General features: G+C 38.9%; 1 protein-coding gene across 1 annotated transcript in view; it reads right to left on the reverse strand.

Annotated features, from left to right (window-relative positions):
• Positions 1 to 586: 586 nt before the first annotated feature.
• EHD4 (EH domain containing 4) overlaps positions 587 to 24,061 on the reverse strand; it is a 31,353-nt gene continuing 7,878 nt past the window's right edge. Inside the window, exons 2-6 of the mRNA XM_064658124.1 lie at positions 23,716 to 23,892; positions 19,304 to 19,401; positions 11,903 to 12,315; positions 7,958 to 8,122; positions 587 to 5,168 (exon numbers count right to left, since the gene is read on the reverse strand). Of these exons, the coding sequence (XP_064514194.1) occupies positions 4,632 to 5,168; positions 7,958 to 8,122; positions 11,903 to 12,315; positions 19,304 to 19,401; positions 23,716 to 23,892 (1,390 nt within the window). The 3' untranslated portion in view covers positions 587 to 4,631. The remainder of the gene's footprint in view (positions 5,169 to 7,957; positions 8,123 to 11,902; positions 12,316 to 19,303; positions 19,402 to 23,715; positions 23,893 to 24,061) is intronic.

Here is a 24,061-nt window from a genome sequence, read left to right on the forward strand (position 1 = left end):
TATATGGAGTATGTAAAACAACACTGTTAAAAAAAACAATCCTCCATCTCCAAAACCCATTAAAACCTCATCTTCTTCAGATTATTTCTGACTTTCATAAGGAGTAGTTCAAACAAGTCATTGTGATTCAACAGCTATGTAGCCTTCCAGGAACCCACAACGTGTTGTTTGCATGTGAAACACTTGCTTTCATGTGACATATGGCATGACCATCAAGAGCCTAACAGCCTAGCTTGCCAACAGTGCTACATATGAACTCTGCAGCAACTGAAATTTGACAGCAGTAGGAGCAATAGTTAAACTGTAGCATCCTGATGGCACAGGTTTATCCTTGGAGATGACTCAATTAAACTATATGGACATGGGAGAAGAAGAGGGGTGGGAGGAATTCATTTAATCACAACATAACAGTGAATGTTCTACTGATATAACTGGTTATTCTTAAGTAGTAGGTAGCATGATGTGGAAGACGTCCTTGGATTTTTTGGCACAAATAGCTACTATGTCTACAAGCCTTAAGTAGCAGGATCACAAAATTCAAGTGACCAAAAGATTATTTCCAGAAAGAAGCATACAAAAGAAAATATCCAGTAGTTCAATATTAGTTTATTAAAGCAGCAATTTTTATCACCACTTTCTAAAACTGATTACAAAGCATATTAAAATATATTACAGTATCTGCAAAAGAATTTATTGTGTAATAAAAGTGCAATAATAATGAACTTACAACTTTGTTTGCCTAGCTGGACAAACCGAAGCACACTGCACAGACCAAGCCTTTCCTCAAAAATTACAGTGCCTTTGAAGTGAAAGCAGTATTTAACAACAATATTAGAAAAGGTGAGCATGTGAAATAGAAAATGAAGTTCATGTTCATTCTCTCAGTGCTAAGTTACACATACCCATCAAACCATACACTTCAAACTCTGTTTGAGGTCCAACAACTTAAAGAGCCACCAAAATGAGTGCACATTGTGAAGGGAGGGAAGTGACAAAAAGAAGAGGGTGAATTTCAAGTGCTGGTGATGAACAATGCTGAAAGCCAGGGACCAAAATTCTGCTGCTTTGAGATCAGGTTCCACACAAATCCACACCATCCCCAACTAACAACTGGGACCTCACCCTGACTTAGAAATCTTTGTAAACTCACCAATTTCAAGCTGTCACAGCTTTAAAAGTCTCTTGGTGTCCTATACTGTCGTTATGAGCGGTAGTCCCACATTTTCTGTTTCAATCTACAACAAAAAACTCCTAGTTTTCCTGGGAACAGAACTGCTGAAACTATTGAACATTGAAAACTATAACTGTGTTGTGGAATAGTTGGAAGAAGAGGTAAAAGCAGCAGTTTCTACTTTGGCTTATGGCAGTAGACTACATCAGTGGGCAATGATTTCACAGGACGAACTACTGACAGTTTTGAATGATCTTGCAGAAAACTAAAATCCTAAGCATAAAATGGCCAACAAATCCAACATCCTCATCTCTCTTCAGCAAATATTAGTAACAAACTAAACACCACAGATTACCTTGTACTTCTGTTACCACTAACTACTTAGAGCATAACGTCATGAGAGAAGGCAATTCTGCTCACTTCTCATGCTTCCAACACAGATTCACTAACTCCACAGAACGTTATCCAAACAGCTGTGTGTGGCTGGTTTAGCTAACTGAATGGGCTTGGAGAATCCAAAAAGCCAGACAGCCAGCAAGGCAAATGGGGTAGGCCCATAGATTTGCAAGGAGGTAGTGAGAAAAGAGATCCCTTCCCCTGAGCAACAGCAACCTATTATATGAGTTTAGTTGTACAAGAAAGTGCTGTTTAAAGTTCACATGAAATGTACTTTATTCCTATCAACTAAGTACAATGCTAGTTCACTACACCATATACCTAGAAATACATTCGCATAGCTCTGCATGACGACTGTGAAACACTTCTATTCCTCCAGACAGCCAGAGAAAATCCACCTCTACTCCTATACATTCTTCATACTTTCCCCTTCCAAATTCTACAGGAAAACAAAGCAAAATATTACAACCTCATCTAGGCAAAATATTTTAACTTACCAAATGATGTACTTCAATTTGTCTGCCTCAAGACCAAGTTAGCATACTGTCACGGAGACTGAGGAAAAGGCTGTGTTCTCCATTTTACTACCAATAAAACTAGAAAAATAAAACCACTGAAACTATTCTGCTCTTCTCACTGAAGGAGGGTATTTCTACCGGCATAGGATCACATAGCTCCAATGTGTTTGGAGCATCACTCCTGGAAGCTACACATGGTGGGAACTCAAACATGGGTTCATCCCTGTAACCCTGTGCTGCTGCAAACCAAGGTAAGGCAGTCACAAGATCAGCAACTTCCCAGACCCTCTCAGCTTTGCCTACACTACAGTAGTCACATACATAAGCCTGCATTCTTTCTCCTGGTGGTCTCCTTATTAAGCTAGTCAACAGTACTAAGCTGGTGAACAGTGTATACACTTGTTACCGACTGCAGACGCTACCCACAAACATGCATACATTACTACTTCCACTTTTTTTTTCTTAACACCTGCAATATCTATAGACTACTTTTTGTTCAGTCAAAAATAAATTACATAGAAAACAGTTACTCTGAAGATGTACAGTCAGACAGGCAGACTCAGGGTCATGTTTTACAGCTCTGCTAAAGTGCACAGAGAGGCACTAAGGTTAATTTGGCTCCTAATTTAGATCTAAGAGAAATAAAGCTGGTATGCTTGAATGATAGGAAAACCACAAAAGAATAAAAAAAAAAAATCAAGTCCTCAAGAACTATGCCAGGACATCCTTGATATAGGCCCAGAAGCCTGGCAAGGTAAAGGTGTTCTTCTGCCATTCCTTAAAATAGCTTCATTGTTTTCCCATGGTAGAGCCCTGGCAAAATTCATTTCACATCGGAACAGAACAGATGCAGAAGGATAAGAGGTCCAGAAATATCTGAAGTTATAATAAACCTGACTGACAACCTACAAATATATGATTTGAAAAATGAAGCTGAGGCTTCTCTTAGATCACCTACAAATCTGAACACAGAAGTGTGACTAAAACCTTAACTGGGAGACAACATTCAAACTACTTCCCTCCCCACCCCTACTGCAAGTATGCTTTTTACATTGCTCTGTCTCAGAAGGCACTATTGCTGCCACTTACTACTGAGACTCAATGAAAAGTACAGTACCTTTGATGTATAGGGTATTTCATACTACAAATGGAATACAAGTCAATTCCTTCTCCTGGAGCAGAACTGACTGCCAAGTTTGATTTTTGAAAAGAACTGGCCCTCCCTGAAAGACTCAAGTTCACAGGGCCAAAAATTTGCATTCTTTTAAAGTACTGATAAAAATCAGTTTTAAGCAGATGATATGTCCAACTTTGACTGCGTTGTTAGAAAATTATTGTTTATTAAGCATCTATTCCTTTCATGGATTGTTTTGAATAAACGAATAATATCTGGAGGGATTAGTCTATCATTTATTACAGTCAATGTAATGATTCCTGTTAGCCTCCTCATCCTTCAAATTTGCCAGCACAGGAATGAAATCTCTTTTTTGTGGTTGTCAGCTACATATTGGCAAAAGAAATTGTTAAAAACTTTCTTAAATATATCATATATTGAAAAATACAGAAATAACTGTATAATTACCTGTAAATAGAAATTAAATACCTCTGAAAATTTCCCAAGATAATTTGATGTGCTTTGAAGGGGCTGACCTTAAGCAATCCAAAAGTGAGACTTGATTTCAATGCAAACATGATTTTTTTTTTTTAGCTTATACAAAAACATCCTACTTTCACTTTGAACCATTCAGGAATTTATTGTCTGCAGAGCAGTTAAACTGAAACCTCAAAGAAAATTCTCAGCCCCAGGAACAAATAAGATTCAGTTCTTATACTGATAATACCGAATATATAGTGCTGTGTAAAACTGAAGAAGCTGTTCTTCAGACAAAAAGACACACTGACAGATTGAAAGAATAATTTTAGTACACTGCAGTTCTAGCTGGAGTCAGTAAAGTTTTAAAACAAGTCTGCTCATATTCTGAGCACTTAAAAGACTCTCCCCATCACTCTTCTTTCTCTAGACCCTATAATACAATAAAAAGAAAAAAAATAAAATTTCCTTTTATATCAGCCTTTCCTTAGATCGTAGAGATGCTGACACCCAATTGATGTCTAAAGTACATTTTTAGCATATAAATGTTCCTTGCATAGGCAGGTGAATTTAACATTTTGAGCTTCCTTGCACTATTTAGAATAGTTTGGAGAAACTTATGGTTGATAAGTATTTAGGACTGGTGAAGGTCAGCAATTTTTATACATGGTCTTTTCTGCTTTATGATTATAAAAGCAGCAAGACACGGACACAAGACTACAAAAACATTTTCACCATATGATAGAGCTATATAAGGCACTTGTGATAAGCATGTCTGAGTGAAGATCAGCAGGGACAGCTACACGAAAGTTTCCTTGCTACCATGCTTCTAATTTCAGTAGCTTGCATGAAATGTGCTGTGAGATTTAAGGATCTAAGTCTAATTTCAAATTTTGGTGGTTTTCACACATTTGTTGAGATATTTTCAAAACCCACATTCTTCTCCTTGTGTTGTTCATTCTGCTGTCTGGAAAGGCTTCCTGTGAGATGGTGGCACCAGGTGGGAAGGTAGCGTGCCAGGCAATTCATACCCATCCAGTTTAATCTTGATGAGATGTTTTGCTAATGCAAACTCTTCATCATCCAACATCCCATCGCCATCGCAGTCTGCAAGTTTCCAGATCTTCCCCAAGACACTATTGGGTAGTTTGGAAGTCACCATCTCCTTCTTCGCACTAATCCCAGATATTTTGCCATTGATTGGTGACAGAGTGTAGAAAATCTCATCGTAAGCAGGTTTATCTTTGGCAACAACCCATTCGTCTTCATCAGCTCCTTCCTTAGCACCTTCTCCATATCCGTGGCCAAAAGGTCCTGCCATGGTGCCATCAAATGCTCCACCATGTACCATCTCTGTGGGCATATTGCTCTCCTCCTGTCTGATTAGGTTCATCAGGGAGGCAATTTTGTTGGCCAGCATGTTATCTACAGCTTCGATTAGCTTTGGTTTCAAAGAATGAAATTTAGTGAAGTCACAGTTCTCCAACAGCTCCTATGAATGACAGATTTCAGTGACAGCAGTTAGAAACATTTCCAGTACATTGAAAAGTTAACAGATTATTTTAATTTGAAGCCCATTCTTTAATCTTTTGAAGTGTTTCCATAACTGAAACTTCTCTTGAAGGAGAAACAAAACTGACCCATGTGTACCATACATCCAATAGACTAATCGAACACACTAAGACAATTTTGCAACAGTGTGTGAGTTTGTCTATTAAATTACATTTACAATACAATTTTCAAAATGACAATGCAAAAAAACCACAGCAGTTGATGAATATTACCCAGCAACTTTCCACTTGGTGATTTTATTCCAAACATCAAAGAAAACATGCAAGTAAATCCTCAGTCCTGTCAGCACTTATGCAAGTGTTTAAAGTTAAAAATAAAAGCAAAAGTTTGCAGGATTGATCTGATTTTGTGATTAAACTTCTTGTTTGTAGTTAGGTCAGGAAGAAGTGTCCTTTACCAATATGGAAAAACTGAGTTGGGCTAACAGCAGCACTGTTGTTATAGTAGTGCTGCCAGAACTCATGAAGTCATACGGTCCCTGCAGAGTTTGTGGAGTTTCATCTTTTACATAAACTACTAACTGCAGTGAGATGTTTAACTAGGTGATATGTACTATTCCAACATAAGCCCAAGCATGTTTTACACTGGAGTGTTGGGAAATTAAAAATGTTTTAGGCAATTGTTAAACTATTTCTACATTGAAAATGCTTGCCAGGAAGAGAAAGTTACAGTGGAAACTGTTAGAAAAGACCCAAACAGCACCACCAGCCCACACCCTTCCTTAAAATGGTGTTACACTGCTTTAACAAATCACATCTATCATCTCAGGGAGCTGCTCTCACACATATCAAAATGATAATGACATGAACCCAACAAACCTGAAGCACAGGTTGAAAACTGTCAACCAACAACTATCACTCTGTTCAGGTGACATACACAGTCGCCTGATCTATACTGATCAGTATAAATTTGTGTTGTGCAATAAATCTTAGGAAGCAAAGGTCAAACTTCTGTTTGTTTTGGCACAATTTTGTTTTCTCACAATTTTGCTTATTACAGAAGTGACTGATCTCTCCTGCATATATTTGCTGCCATCTGCTGCTGAGGCTTAAGCAACACAACTTCTGAGTTTGAAAGAGTTTCATTCAAATTTTGTCTCAATGTACTAACTTCTCATTCTCCTATTTTGCATCACAAAGAAAAGCAGCAAGGGAAGACAGTCAACTTTTCCCAGAGAATCCCCTTTTGAAGTCTAGTTCAAGAAACCCTTGCAACAACCTTGCCTGTGAAAACCTAGCTAAAATACATCTTGCGCATCATCTATAATTTAGTATTTCATGGCAATAGTTGATTCCCAAGTTAAATAGTTTAGTTCATGAAAGAAACCTGGGCATTGCTATAGACAAGGTAATCAGTCAATCATCATTCTTGATGATTAGCTATGAAGTCTACCACATAATGGCCAGTCTTCGCGAGCGAAGATTTTGGGAAAGGTCATTAACCCTTCCAGCCTGCGCAGTGGATTTTTTAGGTGAGACACAGCGTGCGCTGAACTGAGCCCACCCTTTAGTCCTGAGGTTCATCTGCCGGGGTCGAGCAAAGCTTGGACAGTGGCAGTGAGGTCCCCAGGATGTAGGTTTGTTTAGAGTGACCTTCTCTTAGGTGGATTGCCTACCAAGGCTGACGAGCTCCACCTGCCCAGGGGGCCGGGAATCGAACCCGGGTCGCAGTGGTGAGAGTCAGGCACTCTAACCACTAGACCACCAGAGGCCCCTATATATATCTACCACATATACTATCAGAATGATACGCAGCATCACTCTGGAAAACATTCAACACACTCATGACTGCTCCATGGTCAGACCAAACTACAGGCTCCTGATGTCTTGTTCTTCTGCTTCCAAGTTGAATTATCTTCCAATTCAAAAGCCATTTAAGAAGTCTATGATCTGAGATCCAAAAATTGCAAACTGAGGCTTGAGGAATAAATTGGAAAGCATTGTTAACACATTAGCTGTTCTTCCCAGGATACTCTCTAAACAGCTCATCTCAAATCAGAGGACAGAAAAAGGCAAGAAAGTGACAGAAAGCTGGCTATAAGCCTGCAGAAAGCTCAAAAGAGGAAGAGATAAAAGGTATTTAAAATTAACAGCAAGTATAAACCAAGAACTTCTATCTCCCTCCTTTGTAGAATACAAGCTTAACAGGACAGGAAACAAGTGAAAGACCATTTTCAAAAGTGACACATTTTAAGTTGGACTTTTCTAGTAACACATTGCCTTTATTACTTACTGGCAAACAGTGCCAGTAAGAGCAGGAACAGAGTAGGGGAAAATGAACTTGTGACTAAGGATACATATGTGATAGGATTACAAAAATTATATACATAACCACATTTAGGATGCAAAACAAGAACGAGCTTAACCTGCAAGTGTTCACCGCCATTTTATTTGCACAAGACCTTTAGTACTATCTGACATAAGGGACTAAACGCTGACTAAAAGGACAGAAGGTCAGATTCCTTATGACAATTTCTGTAGTCCTTTATCAGTGAATGCACACTAAGCAAGTTATTGATCTTTTTTTTTGGATTCTGCACTGCTTCCAAGTCACTCTAATCCCATAACATACACATGTCCCACTTCAACTGCTCTACTGCTGAAGACCCTGAGCTATAACGCTGAGATACTCTGTCCTACCTTTTTCCAACTTGGCAATCCTGTTAGAAAGTTAGAGTACAATTCCACTGAAATAATACTATCATCTTACCTGCATTTTCTTGACTTCAGGGAAGTCCCCTGCTGAGATATGGTATTCCCTTTGCAGCTGGATGTAGATCTCTGGCAATCTGTTGATCAGTTCCTTCTTCTTGTTCTCTTTTCCAAATACAGAGGGCATCTCTTTTTTCAGATAGCTGATGATATAAGCATGAACCTAAGAAGAAGCAAAGCTAAAATCAAGCCAACTGTTTACCTACACTTCACATTACTGTTGTTCACTCAGGTCACAAAAAGAAACAGAAATATGTTTCCCTAAATCAGCTCAAGGAGAAGAAATTATCACATACTGTTTCTGGAACTTTGTGTTTACATGAACTAGCTTTAGCTGCTTTCAGCATTCCTTGGAGGGTCAAAGAGAAAGGAAACCCATTTAAAAGAAATACAGATGCACAGTTGCAGTTTTAAGAACCATGGTACAACAGAGAGAGAAAAAGCAAGGCCCCAAACACCTGACACTATACATGGAGCTCCAGCCATATTGGTCCATCTGTCTCAATGGTAGAGATTTGTAACTCATTTGTCTCCCTACCTGTTGTGGGAATCAATGGGATAATTCCAAAAGTAATCCAAGTATGCTAAATGGCAGGGCTATCTGTTTGAAGTGGCATTACAATCCTACCTACTTACTCACAGAAAAGTGAGTACCTGTAGTCTATACACAGGCAGCCACCTATGTAGATGACAGACCAGTCAGTATACGATAGGAACAGCACGCAATGGCTGCCTTGCAAAGCCTTAGGAAAAAAAGTAGAGCCTTTTCAGGATATAAGGAAATACATTAATTTAGGATAACAAGTCTTTAAACACATTGATACTGGCAGAGCTCTTAGAGCTTCCCATCTGCCATGATCAAGACAATCCAACATTGCCATCCAAATATCCGTCCTGCCCATGCACCCTCCTACCTTTATCGTTAACTATTCATCCCATCTCCCTTCCCATTCTCCCACAACTTTTTACCACCAAAAGGATCTACTTGGCCACACAGTGAGTGATCAGGTCCAGAAGAGAAAGAGTGGTTGCACTTCTTAACTGAGGTGAGTTCACTTATCCAGCTCGTTGTGTGGTCAGTTATACTTGTTTTGCACATAAGAGTGAAGGCACAAGAGCAGACTTCTTTTAGAAGCAAAGCATGACTATCACAGCTTGATATTATCAAACTCCTTTCCTAACCTCTGACCTGGCCAGGACCACTAAAGACAAATGACCTCCACAACAGGATGCCTTTACAGAACTCATGTCCTTCTTCATTTAAAAAGGATGCAGCTGTTCACAAAAAGAAGTTACTTAGAATTTTCACATGCACAGAAGAAAAACGTTAAAAAGAAAAATGTCCAGCACACTGGTGAGCAATAAAAAGTTGACATTTTGAAGACGGGGAAGACAAACTACCCTTAAAAAGCATCAGTAAAACAAGTGACTGCTTAGATGTGGTGGAAGTATAATACTTAATACCTACCAAACCATGACAGAATGTGTATTGTAGTATTCTATATAAACCTTACACAATCTGCACATGGCAATTCTCTCCCATTCATTTCCTTATTTATTTAGGAGGAAACTGGGGGAAAAAAATCTTTGGTTTTCAATAAAAATTATGTAAGCAGTTTCTATTTGCACACCCAAAATAAGCATAAAATCGTGAAATTTTCTAAGAGGATAGATATAATTATTTCTCCATAATGACAGAATGGATTCAATAAGGACATTTCTAAGTTTATAAATAATTGTAAGTAATTTTATGGACCTTATGTCTAAAATAATGCTTCTACCAAAACCAGAAAAGTATGTTTATAATTCACAAGCACTAACAGTTTCACATGTGTATGCTAAGTGGCCCAAGGTCTGCCAGTATGCACATGTGTTTCTTGTAGATAAGAACAGTTCCCATCTTCAAAATGGAATAGTGAGTCACAAGACTTAAAAAAGGAAAAAAAAAAGGCAAAAAGCCTAATGTTCAAATTTGACAGCACATTAAGAGTTTGCTTTTGTTTCTAGTCACTGTACAAGTTTTAGAAGAGATTAAGAACAGGGTAGCACAGAAATAGGGCAAAAAAAGCCATCCATGCAATGCTGTAAAAAAAGATTTCTGAGTGTCTGTACTTTGAGTTCGGTTTCAAAGACAAAAACACATCACTGGAAGGATTACATTGCTGCTTTCCTGCAGATAAACAGTTTATTCCCCTTCTGCAGCTGTCTAATTAGCATTTCCCTATGAGCATTGTATTCATGTTTATCCATTTTTATTTTACGTTTCATAGAAACACTAAAAATTATTCAGTTGATGCTCTTTCAATGCCAAAACAATTGTAACAATTTAAAATAAAAAGCTGCCAACAACAGGCACAAAACAAACTGAGATCAGAGCAACTTTTAAGACAACGTCATTGTGATTTTAAACGGAATTTTCAAAGAAGCATCTTCTACTAGACGCCCCTATAGCACAAGCCACAAAAAGAAAAAAAAAAGTGCATCATCATATTCAGAAAGTTAAATAAGCCAACGTAGGAAATGGTGCATATCACAAAACAATTATTTATATATCAATGTAATTGCAAGCCCTCTTTGTTTTTGCTTAGAAGTCCACATGGAAATATGTTCTAAGACAACTGCATTAACTCAAACTCACATTCTGTTTGATAACTGCACAGAAAATTGGAATTCCTGTTTGCTACCAACAGCTTTCTCCCTAAGTATTTCTGAAGTTAGTTTTCCTTTGTTTCCATTTTTCCAAATGACAAATTTTGTTTTTTGAGCTTTTCAAAACAACAAACAGCTTGGCAGTTCTTTTAACTATTATCCTAACAGCAGCTACAGTATTACAAAAACTCACTGCAGAATCAGAGAAATAGGCTGCAACCAAAGCTCATTCTAAGTCACGCTGTGAGAAGAAAGGACAGACGAAGCTAGCATTGCTAGGCAGGGAGTCTGAAGGCTAGTGTAAAATATAACCTGAAGGTTTTACATATAGGTAATTAAAACTTGGTGGCAATTCACAAAACTTAAGTGACATCCACTCATTCAAAGACAACTAGAGAGCTATCAAAAAAATTAAACAAGTTGTCAACAGTCAGCTGTAGAGAGTCACAGTGTTGTCACACACAGCCTGCTCACGCACACTAGTTAGTGACTGTAAGTTGCAGACAGTGCGTGTATTCCTCCAGGGCCAAAACCAAGGGGAACAGTGACAGGGGCTGCCTACACTGAGGTATATAACTCATGTTCCTGGATAATGAGAGACTGGCTTTTCTGCATACAGTGACACAAAATCTGTATCACTCAATATCTTCCCAAGCGGGAAGGAAGATATAATCTGAAAGGCTCAAAAGTTTCAATCTAACAACACAGAAGCACACCTCCGTCAGCATCTGTGCTTCACCAAAAGTGAGACTTTTAATCAGTCTTTTGTTCCAGTGTATAACATAAATGGATTAGTCAAAGTGTTTTTCTACAGCAGCTGACTGACAGTATGCATTAAGGTATTAATATACAAAAAAGCATATGGCTTGTTGAATGTGAATAGTTTTGGTTGTGGTTTTTTACCACCTCCTCCCCTTTTTTTTTTTAGAGTTCTCTACTTTGTCAAAAAACTAAAGTGGTTTATGTCCAAAAAGTAACATTAAGATCAACATGCTGCACAGTGTAAAAAAAAAAAAAAATCTACTCCCCTACCAAGCAAACAATACCTTTAATGGCCTAAAAAGCATCAAATTCCTTCTCCAAAGTAGGGAGGTATCCCAGTACAAGTCTCTGTTTCCTCCTACTTGATTCTATATTCTCAGTGGCTACCTCTTTCTTGAAAAAGTGACAATTCAATCCATTTGCTAAAAACACATAGTTACTAGAGAAAGATTAGGAAGGCTGAGAAAGGACACAATCAAAGAGCAGTAGAGATTGCTCATTCAATTAATTTAATTTTCTTTTCTTTTCTTACCTTTGCAAGTCTTGCCCTTTTAATGAGATCATTGAGTTTCCTCACAGCAGCCTTCTGTGGGAGACTCTGGATATCCTTGAAAAGATCCTGTGCCTCAGCTTCAAAGAGTCTTCGATTCTCTGTGTTTCGGAGAGGGTGGGCCCAGAAGGAGCCAATGTAGACCCGCAGGACCTCTGGCGTGTCTATCACCTTTCCCAAAGACCACATGAGTGCACCGTAGACCCTCATCAGCTGCTGTGTGTCCACTTGGTCAGCCTTATTAAGCACCACTCGAATCTTGTCATCCTGCCCCCGGAATGATTTAATAGCCTCTGAGAACTCATCAGATATATCCAGTTTATGGGCATCAAAAAGCAGGATGATGCGGTCGACCCTCTCAGCAAACCATTGGAGGACTTGGCAGAAGTCATAGCCTGAAGGAAGAAAACATTATTACAGTCCTACCATTCAGAAAAGCAAGAGAAGGTAGGGCTGGGGATAGAGAACAAGGTGATCATAGCCTCTACCCAGGGTAAAAGAGGAGATGGACCACCAGAAGGACAGTATCTGCAGACAATGAGATCAGGACAACTGTATCCTGCATTTCCTTAGACCAGTTCTTACTACTACCAGCTTTTGTTTTTATCACTGCCCTTCTTTTGACCTTGCCACCCATCTCTTATGTCACTATCTTTTGTGCTGCTGGGAGCTATTGTCTCACACCCACCTTTGCCTTCCCCCAGGAGTTCTGGTTCCAGCAGAGCACCCAAGCTACACAGGACTGTGAGCCTCTTATCACAGTCTCTCTTCATCACTACTAATGTTGGCCACTTTGGTAGCACTTCTTATCAGAACTAAGAAGGAAAAAATGGTGCAGATGCAGCACTCCAATGCAAGTCAGCAACCAGAAATATTAGGATTTTAAAAGCATGTCCAAACTCATCTCTCCTCGTATTACATCACTTGCTGCTATTTCTGCCACAGCAGACTCAAAAATACAATTTACATGCAACGTGATTGCACTGCTGATGGCCCTTGAGGACATGACAGATTATAGAACATGAGCAATGACCTCTCTGATCATCTAAAACAAGCTTTATCATGTTCTAAAGGAAAGCCTATTCACAGTACCTGTCTAAATGCTTTTATAAGTGCAGCTGGTACCTAATTCACACAACAAACAGTATCCAGGAACTCCTTATTCAAAAGTGACACATCTAATCTGCAGTCACCACCGGTGATGTGGCACTGGGCTTAGCATGGATGTGACTCAGCCTGTATGAGTAAGGAACAGCAAAGTATGAGCTGGGAGCTGACATCCCTCCCCTTCTCTTCCTCTCAGAAACAAATCAGATCCAAAAGAGGGAGCAGTCAAAATTCAATGACTGGTGTAAAGTAATCCAAACAGAATCAACAGTTTTGCTCCCAGCAGTATATATTTAAATGCCAATAGCAAAGAAAGGTCAGTTACCAGGGTGTCTTTGGTAATTTCTCAAATGTGCAAGATAAACCTTTAAACTTCCAATCCCAGTAAAGAAAGCCTAATTAGACTACTCATATCTGACTCTTCATAAATCTGGTCCAGATACAAGCAAAAGACCCTTCACCACTCTTCATTCTTCCTAGCATCTTTCAAACAGTGAAAATAAATGGTGTAGGAGGAAACATCGTAAAGTCGCTTAGCTTTTCTTAAGAGTCATTATTTATTATATCCTCAAGCTGTTGGTCTTCAATAGGGAAGTCAAAAGCAAATCAGCTGCTTGTTTGGTGTTTTTTTTTTTTGCTTTCCAGTAGAACCTGACTAGGACCAACATCAAGAAAAGCAGACATACATGAATGTAGTAGGAAAAAATTACCTCCCCATTTGTCATGGAGCATACTTGTGCATGTTTAGCAACTCAGGAAATAACTCAGCCTTAAACCTTTCATTTAAAAATTACAAACAGCATATGAAATTAAATCCAGAAATTCTAGTTAATAGTAAGAAAATATCCCTAATTACCCGTATTTTCTGCCCTGCCCCCTCCCCACCCCCCCAAAAAAAATAAAAAAAAATCATAAAACTCCACTAAAAAACAGACAGACACATCACACTGAAAGGAGGGGGCTACGTTAAATAGCTGATAGTGCTGCTCTGGGGCTTTCCTAAGTTTTTTCCTGCGACCAGTTCCTGAAGGGCTGAACGCAAGCTGAAAGTTGAGGGGGCAAGGAGGAAAGCTGCACAAAACATCTTTGGAAGAGAACTCTCCTCCCTTTATACTATGCATCCATTCAAAACAAGTATGAGTAATTTATAAAAATTTAGCAGGAAATAAAGACAGAAGTGAGATCCTCTATGTCACTTGCATGTCACAGCATAACTGCAACAGTGCAGTAATGCTGAGCTACGCAATGGTCTGTTATGCTTCACTCACATGAAACGAAATACGGCTGAAATTAAACAAAATTGCAAATTGAAGCAAGTTAAATTCTATGAAGTTTTACACAAATGGGTATGTGAGAAGGTGACTTAAAAGCCCAGTTACTTAGGTTCTCACCACCCATTTGATGGTCTGTGAACTAAAAAAACAACTGTACAGGCAACAAGTGTATAAATGAACTAATTTACTTTAAATGTGGATTAAATATTAATGAAGCATTTGCTTTGAGAAAGAAAAGTCTTTTGAGGCTAAGAAAGACCTCAAAAAATCTGAAAAATCTGCTAATTTTAATGAAAATTTGTCATTAGAAGTGAATTTATCTATGGATTCAGTAGTTTTACATTAGAGTATATCTGAACTACAGAGAAGTACTATATGGTGAAGTATTTTCATACATTTGTGTGGATTGTGGCTTTCAAAGTTGAGCAGTACTAGGTCAACACTGATCAGATTGGAAAACTTGAGCAAAAAAGTTTTGGTGCTGATATTTTCGGCCTCTTTTTGCTCTAACTGTTGATATTTCTTCAAAGGATTGTTCCCAATGACTGATGTCAACAATTCCATCCAGACTGAGAACCTTTATGTCACCAGGTTCAATATCTACTTGTAAATGCATATTAGAAAGTGGCAAGTCACCCCTGTACCCAGCTAAGGGATAGAGGAAAGCAGTGATCCACCAGCAGCACTGTGGAGCTCTTGAACTCATCCCAAACTGCAGGAGGGAGCGAGCTGGTGTTTCAGACAGAGGCATAACTGTTGGGCATCAGTAATGGGCTGAGCAGAGACCACAGAAGAGAACAAACTGAAACTACATGGAAGAGATGAAAAACTCAGAGAGAAACTGCATGTGGTTATCAGCTCTGGAAACACCGATGAATGATCATGAGCTACATGTCATCAGTACAGGGCAAAGTGTGCCCTGTGCACAACACCCACTAGCCATACTCAAAGATATAGCTTGCAGTTGTGCAGTATGGGAATGGGTCAATTTTCTGTGCCAGTTAGTGATACAGATTTAAAAAATGCCCTAATATCATCTTCCAAAGCTATTGCAATTCAGAAAACGATTTGGGAGGCTTGATGGACTCCACCCATCCTCTTTTAGCACAGACAGGCAGGCGGAGTGTCCTGTTCTTCCACCCCTGGGGCTGGCACCATTGGTACAGCAGCAGAGAGGCATCTGTCAGGTAAGTGCTGCAATGAGGAGCCTCCAGGCTCAGAGAACATCACCCACCTACCAGATCAATCAGGCGTGGGCAGAGTGCAAGAGCAATCCCACCTGCCACTGCTGTCTTAGCACCACACAACCAAGGCTACAACACACAACTTGGACAAGAACAAGTGCAGCCTTTCTCCCCTACCCAATCTGCTGTTCTTCTAATGCCACAGATGAGAATCTAATTTCCCAGTCTTTCAAAGAGAGCTCAGTCACACATGAGAAGATGTACCCTTCTGCTATTTGGAGTGGAAATTTCCAGTTTAATGAAAGCTTGTCTTAATCCAGCACTCCTGGATAACACACTTACTGCTCTCCTGTTGGCGGACTAACAAGGAGCATGTAGTGTCTCACGGCAAGGGAAAGCCTGACACAATGCTGCAACTATATATATCACCTTACTTAATCCATAAGTACATTTTCACAAGCAGATTGAACTGTGAAAATTATCTGTATTTAAGTAACTCCAGTTTTAGAAATGCACACTAACCAATATCCATTTTCCCCTGAGCTCTTTCCTCATACTTCTTGAAAGACTTGCTTTCTTGCCACTCAATCATGAACCAAACCCCCCTTGCCTTGCTAAAAGTGGTTCCTTCCTACATCCTGCCAGACACTCAATGTTCCTTCCAAATCTTGCAGACCATATGCACGTTTCTGTCTGACATAGATGTTGTGAACATCACCAGTGATGCTGCAGAAACAGCACAGGGAAAGGCATTGTCTGAACACAGGACAATTCTGGCACGTCTGAATATTCCCCTCCAGCCACTTGTACAGCCCCTGAAGTGACAGGCAGGAAGCTTCTGGCATATCCTCCTGCCGACAACAGAAGCAGGAAAGGTGTGTCATGAGACATCTTTGAATGTTGCACTCTGTATATTTTTGACCCTTCAAGCAATCAGCTCCTTCATCCACGGCCTGGATGCTTTCCAGAGTTAAAAATAGAGCCATGCTGGGAAATGGTGCATGTCCTGTATTTTTACCAAGTCCCTTTATCGTTTTCCTGCATTTTAAAACAAAGTTAACATTTGATTCTCTCCTTGGTCTCAGAAGGCTTCACCTTGCTCCTAGTGATACCTGTCAAATTTAATCATTATGCAGGTATTACATTAATTCATAGGGAAACAATTAAACAGTTGCTCGTGAGAAGATGGGAAAAAACCCACCAACAACAAAGAGTTAAGGTTTTACACTGAGGCCCTGCAACCTTATTCTTCCATCAATGACTTTAAAACATCACCTATAAGAAAAGGTGCTGCTCACCAACGTTAGACACAAACTAAATTTCTAGAAAGAAGAACCTTCACTGACAGAGATGCATTTAGGGACAGTAGAAAAGATCTTGTAGCATCCTGCTTATATATGCACACAGTGATTTAAAAAGTAATTAAAGCAACTCAAAGTTCAAAACATGCTAACGTAGACTTACAGCATAAATATGTTTAAGTCAGACTGACTCCTTCTGGAAACAGGTCACACAAGCCTTGCTGTGTGCAGCATCACAGGACAAATCAAGTTTGTACCCCAAAACCCACCTAATATGGAAACAGCATAAGCAGCCCAAGAATCATATTCAGGAAATGTATCTGACTATGCAATATTTCAGCCAAAGATGAGCCTGGTATTGCCTAATCATGATAGCATGGAACAGGTGCATGCAATAAGTCCATAGTCCCCTGTAGGTAACTTATGTATGCTGATGCCTAAATAAATGAAACCTTTAGCCCACTCTTAAAGTCTGGGGCGCAGAGAGAACAATACTCTAAAGCCAACTCCCAAAACCTCCTATATGGTTCAACTGCACTGATTAAACCTAACAGCACACAGGAGAATCACGTTTGTGATAAAAGAATTATGACAAGTGATACATTCAAGACAATCTTTAACACGTTAAAAAATTCATGAAATGCAATCTAATCAAGTTAAAGCCTTCAAAACAGTTAAGAGTTTGAGGTCATCACTGAGCTATGTCAACTTAGGTGAAAGTCTACCATATCAAAGGGCAGGCCACCTAGGCCCTAACAATTGATAAGGTACATACCATCATGAAACAGAGCTTCTGAACAATAAGAGAAAAAGAGTCATATGCTTTGTCAAGTTACAAGAGCAATTCTAGATGGCAGTGAAGAGCCACAGTCCTTTAGGCAACACAGGACTCTGAGTTAAACATAACCTGGTGTGACACAACTGTCTTCTACATGGAAGTCTGAGACTTCCAAAGGAATCCCTAATGGTGTTGAATTACACAACTGCTCATCTTTTCAGTGTCATATGAATATGATACTCTAGTTTTTTGCTTATTTCATATTCACTTCCATAATGTTATGAAAGTGGTAACAGAGACTTGAATGTTGCCAAGCATAGTTTTCTCAATTTAACAAGCAGAGAGGGAGTAAGATGCACCTAGTTTTTATTTGAGGAGGTAACAGGGAGCTGGAATCCACAATGAAGTAGAAGTTGGAGATTTAAGACCATCTTTGATTTTATCAGACTCTGTAAACTGAGACCTACACATTTATGATAACATTTTTTCAGGATTAAAGATCATTAGTTATACACCCTATTTCTGTCTAGAAATAAGAGTCCAACACGCAGTATTTGTTTTATTTCTGGTTTCACAACATTCAAGCCTTTGCTTGCACAGACACAGAGCACTCACACCGTTCACCTCTCCTAGTCCACCAACAGATTGAAAAGGAAAGCACAGTGCTCTCCTCATGATAAATGCTTTACCTGACTGTATGAGTAATAGAGGACAAATTTTCACTGAACAAAGAATCCAGAAACATCTAGTAGACCAGATTACTAAGCAAGTATAATTTAGATTACAGTCCTAAGAAGTTAGTCCCTCATTCTGTCAGTGTAATGTAAAGACAAGACTATTGTTGCACAGCTGCCATACATTGTGCTGACACCAGAATTTCCTCAAAAAATCCCAAGCGTGATATACTAAAGAGCTGTTTATTTCCTCTCACACAGACATGAAACACAAGTTTCCATTCCTTAAACAAAAGTCTGAGAACAGAGGGCACAAGCCACACCCTGGATCACTACCATTTACAACTCCGCAGAAAACTGACACGCACTTAAATGCAGCTGAAGAAAGCAAGGAAGAAAGTTGTTTACATTATGCTGCTTTTGTTTAAATAGTTTCTCAAAGACAGGCTAATTTCTTAAACAGCTTGTTAAACAGCATACAGTTCTTTGCAGAATTTTCATATTATTAAAAATATTCTCATTCCCTCTTCCCCCAGGAAGTCTTTTGACTGGAAATTATACTATGGCATGACTGAGCAACCTTAAGAAGCAACACTAGCAGCTTTGCCCGCTACAAAACCACCTTATTTATGGTCCAACCCCCTCATTTTTTAGACATGACCAACCTATAGCTATTATGAAACATATCTTCATTCCTGAACTTCAGTAGCGTATATAAGAGTCTATTTATCTTAACATTGTCAAAAGCAATTAAAATCATGAAAATAAGGCTTTTTCTCAGGAGTGTCAAAGCACTAATTAGACAACAGACTGTGTAATTGTAGCCACTGCAGCAACAGCAGCAGATGACAGAAATCCCAACCCCCACCAGTCTTCAAGAGACAAAATTCCAAATCCTACATCCAGCCTTAAAACATGGGTTTAACAGGGCTTACAGTATGAAACTTTGGGACACACCACCAGTCAGTACTACTAAAACCACTCCCAACAGATTACAATGCTAACTTGTTCAACAGAGCAAAAAAAAGTTAGTGAGATTGGATATTGTCAAGTCCTGCAACTCACCTCTACTGATGCGCTGCTTCTCTCCAGAGAGAATGCCAGGGCTGTCGATGATACTGATGCTCTTCAGTACCTGGTTAGGTAACTGAGAACACATGAACCTGCAGGAAAGAAGGAAGAAAAAAAAACATTAACAATAGCTCTAGCTCTTATACAGATTGTTGCTTGAGAACTCCCCATTATGTATCTGATTTTAGAAAGACTCAAGTGAGATTTTAAAAAGTTTCTGAAGCCCTGATGAACTCTTATATTATTTGGTAACTATACATGTTTAAGAAAAAATATAAAGAGAGCTTCTTAAAAAAGAAAACACAGGAAAACCTTTGAAAACTGCATGTGTAAGTGCTGATAAAACTCCATATTTTGCAAGAGCTGATAACATGGGCCTTAAATGCAACATTAAAAAGACTCCATCAAACCACCATTTTTGCTAGGACCAAAATTAGCATACACAAAAGAAAACTGTTCATATACTTCAACTTATGCCCAAACTCAAAGACACTGAAAAGAAAAGGATAGCAGGAAGAAAGCCATACTGTTGATATGTTTATGTTCCAGTCCCTGGCATATCTCCCTCTCACCTGATTCAGAAGTATTTGAGCAGTCCCCACTCCATAACCTGCTGCTCTCCTCAGCTGGGGCTTGTGGAAAAAACTGTATTTCTCCCACAAACCAAGCCAAAACTTTCACACTGCTTGAACCAAGAGTTCAAATTACACACAGCATGCTCTAAACAATAACCTCCTGCCTCTGCAACAGGAGACAAATTCAGTGGTGGTATTATCGAAAAATAAATAATTCACAAGGACTCAGAGCCCTGCAGAACACTTGGTGTGTTACATCTAAGCTACTCTCATGCTTCTAGGATAGTTCATGACTGAAGAACTTCACCACCCTTCATCATAAACTGCCTTTAAGAGATTTGCATTAGAGTTTAATCTTCTTATCGGGGCAGCTGAAGACTACTAACAAGCACACAGTGCTAACCTACTCTCCTCCTTTGAGGCTGCCCAGCACGGGGTTAAGCTGCAGGCTCAGGCTGTAAGGATGCCTGCCCTGTGTCAACCCATGGCTTCAGAAGGTGTGCTGCCTCAAAAACAGCTTATCACAGATAGCGAGTCATAATTGTGCCAAGGTCAGACAAGAAGTCTGAGACCAAAGATAATCCGAGTTAGGAAGAGTTCAGGCAGGCAAATATCAGATATAGAATGTAAGCTATATCAAAATCCGGGTGCTACTTTATACGATACAAACGATTCAAAGGAAATTGGGAAAAAAAGTCCTTACACCTCACTTCATCTTGTTTTTTAGTGGACCTTGTAGTAACGAGCCTGTAACAAAAGCACACAGCGTCCCTTTCTGGGTACAACAGACACTGCAGCATCAGCTATGCCTTTCCCTGAAATCCAAGAGGGGATAAGGAAACAGCAGCCATCTGGGCCTGATAAAACCTTACAGTATGTAAACAGCAGCACCCTTCTTGGGTTTTGTTTGTTGGTTGGGGGGGGGTTGTTTGTGTTTTTAGTGGGACACTAGTGTAGAAAATACCACACATCTGAAGAAAATTTTTTCACTAAGGTAATTTTCTACTAGCTTAAGAGATGCTTTTGAAAGAGCAACAAAGGAAATACATTTCATCATGTAAACCATTACAAAAAGCATACATCACTAGTATGTACAGCATAAAGTAGCTTTCATAAATTTTGAACTTTTCAGAGTGAATTTTCATGTATGTTTTTTCTTATCACTTTCATTCAATCTTAGACAGCCCAGCACTTGTTCAGTATCACCGAGATGCTTCTAGACACATCATATGAGAAGACAGGCCCTGTTATGTTAGCTGAACAATACAGCAGTATCTTCATCAGAAAACAGAAAACTACAGGCCTCAGAAATGTAGGCGCTGCTGTCTTTGCAGCAGTCATTAGTGGTAATAGGATGAGAAAAGTACATGGGAAACACATACGAAATAGAAGAATAAACTCAAAATTAAGTGGCTGTAACTTTTCGAATATACCCAGATAAGCTCAAGATGACAGATGAGTTAAAAATCTTACCTCAAACTAACATTTCAGACAACTTAAAACTGTAATGCTAGTTGTATTTGAATATCTCCTTTCAACATTTTCTTAAAAGCCCACTTCATGCAGGTCACACAAGTGCTGCCCCATAAAAAGCAAAACTACACACTATCCACCTGAATGATAAACAGACTTTCACCAAAGAAAAGTGTTACAAAAACAGTTGTGTGAATGAGATGACTGTAATGGCTTATGACACATCATAAGAGAGCCGCGCCATGCATTTCTTCTCAGCAGCACTGATTTATTTACATAGGGTATAAAGCAATATTCTTTCCTCATCTGCATCCAAGGGCATACTAGGTCCTGTCCCCCTTCCCTTCCCAACTTTTCTTAAAAGAATGCAGGAGAAATAAGAGACTAGTTTCTACACTCAGGAGTCTCAAAGGAACATCTCTCCCAAGCAGTGAGATACAGGGGGAAATAAGAAGCCGTCATGGAAAAAACTAGCAAGGTAACATCAATAAATTAATGTAGCTAATTACTAAGTACAAGCCTTGATTGTACTATTGTGTTCTTGTTTTGTTTTAGTTTCTCCATTACCTCAGTCCCTGTTTCCTGTCATTTGGATTATAACATTTGGATGAAAAGGGCACTTAACTTCATAGTCTAAGTGTCCACAGCCTTAAGTTCTTCCATAAGGCAAAACACTAGGATTGGGAAATCATTTAAACATAAAGTGGGAGCAGGGAGGAGGAAGTAGAGGAATGTCTATTAAGGCAGGAGTGAAAAATGTGATACTGAGTTTAAAGTACTGTCAGCATGGCAAATGAGAGAAGGCAAAGTAAAATATGTAGCATGACTGCAGGTAAGATCCAGGGGAAGTTACTCAAAGATACTGAAGCCTAAGACATTTTCAACTAGGGGAAGTCATAAAGTGAAAGGAGTCTGCAAATTTTGAAAATCAGCAATGTGATCAGAGAGGCAGACTGAGATGATGCTAGCATCTAGATCTTCACTGCAAAACTAAGGAGCAAATGTGACTGTTGGGGAAGATAAGGCTGCTCACAGCACCTCAATATAACAATATTGCAGTCACAAATAATTTAGTCAGTTACTTTGAATGTACATCTTTTTAGGTAGCAAATAATCTTGCTTGCATAATATTCAGGACCTGATACAACTAGTTAGAGAGATGATTTAGGCAAAAAGTTATGTCTGTACCATTCATTCAAACAAATACATACCATTATCATATGTTCTGTGCAAATATTTGAATACTGTGCAAAATACAATTTAGAGTAATTAACTTTTGATAGAAAGAGCATAATGGTGGCAAAAGGGAGAAACACAACAGTGATCTGGAGGACAGAACTTAGAAAATAATCTAAAAATTATTATTTAAAATGGGACTTGGCTGCAGCTTCCCACAGCGCATATTCTTATCTCAGCAAAGTGATAGCCAAGCCAAATATAAGCAGCTATAAACTTTCTTTGTTGAATAAGCACAGCAAAAGATAAAACTGTACATGATGAACTTTTAACACATATGCCAGTGTTTATCAGCCAAACAGGAAAGTTTATTGTTAAAAAGAACCAATTTAGATTAATGAGCTTGCGAAGTGAAGCCTCCATGTCAAGCTACCGTCAAATACAGGAAGAAAACAAGGTGATTGCTCAGACAATGTGAACAAAGTTATTAATAACTTTAACTGGAAATATTTAGCACGCTACTTAAGTTTACTATGGCAATACTCACAGCCCCTGAACAACTCTTCCCTTTTTAGAAATACACAGTAGCCATCCAGAAGCTAACGCTATCTCTGTGCTCTATGAAACTATGGTCTGTGAAAACCAGCTAGTCAAAAATAAACAATTAAGAGCTTCAGTACATATTTTCTCCAGAAGGCACATTCAAATCTTCTCCATTCTTGCAGGCAGTTTTACATATCCCAGAAATTCACAATTTTAAAGAGCTATACCAAGACATCCAGTGAGATCAATGGAAAGGAACAGGACAGCATCAAAAGGAAAATTTTTTCCCCCTTTTTTTGGATGGGAGTTTTTATTAATAGTACTAACTTACCAGTTTTATTGAGCAGAAGAATTTATGTCTTGAGTTCCAGTTGGTGTAATGCCTTACAAACAAGTCACCAGTGGAGCATTTCAGTCTTTTTCTGTGAACTGGTTTTAACAAGGATTTCCTGTTCAGAAAACTGAATCTCTCTATCCTAACAGCACCCACCCTACCTAGTACTGCCGTTTTTTTTTTTTTTATTCACTTTAACTGCCACTGCTCTTGCTTGTATTTAAATATTTATTCTATGCTGTTCAAACAGAACATACAGAAATTTAAACATAAACATCAGAAGACAGCAAGCAAGCAGATCCCACCTGTTTAGGAAAGCATTTCCAAAGCGGCTGAGTTTGCGGAATGGCTTCTTAGGATCAACAACTAGGGCATTTCCAGGAACGTTTCCTTCTGTATCTCCATACATCACAGCAATAAAAGAATCTGTGGTAGGTTCTGGACCAATCCGCATGCCTGGAAAGTCTTGTTCAAGCAGATATCTAGAGATGCAGAATACATAAACATATTTATACAGAATTATATTTATACAGAGATATTAATACAGACTGAATGACTGGGAACTATAAGAGCAAATACATTTTTTTTTGCTTGAAAATTTGATTGATAATTCCCTAGGATATACATACTCTGTAAGAATAGATTATATTT

The sequence above is a fragment of the Pseudopipra pipra genome, chromosome 6 (genome assembly GCF_036250125.1).
Source record: "Pseudopipra pipra isolate bDixPip1 chromosome 6, bDixPip1.hap1, whole genome shotgun sequence".
Classification (NCBI taxonomy): Eukaryota; Metazoa; Chordata; class Aves; order Passeriformes; family Pipridae; genus Pseudopipra; species Pseudopipra pipra.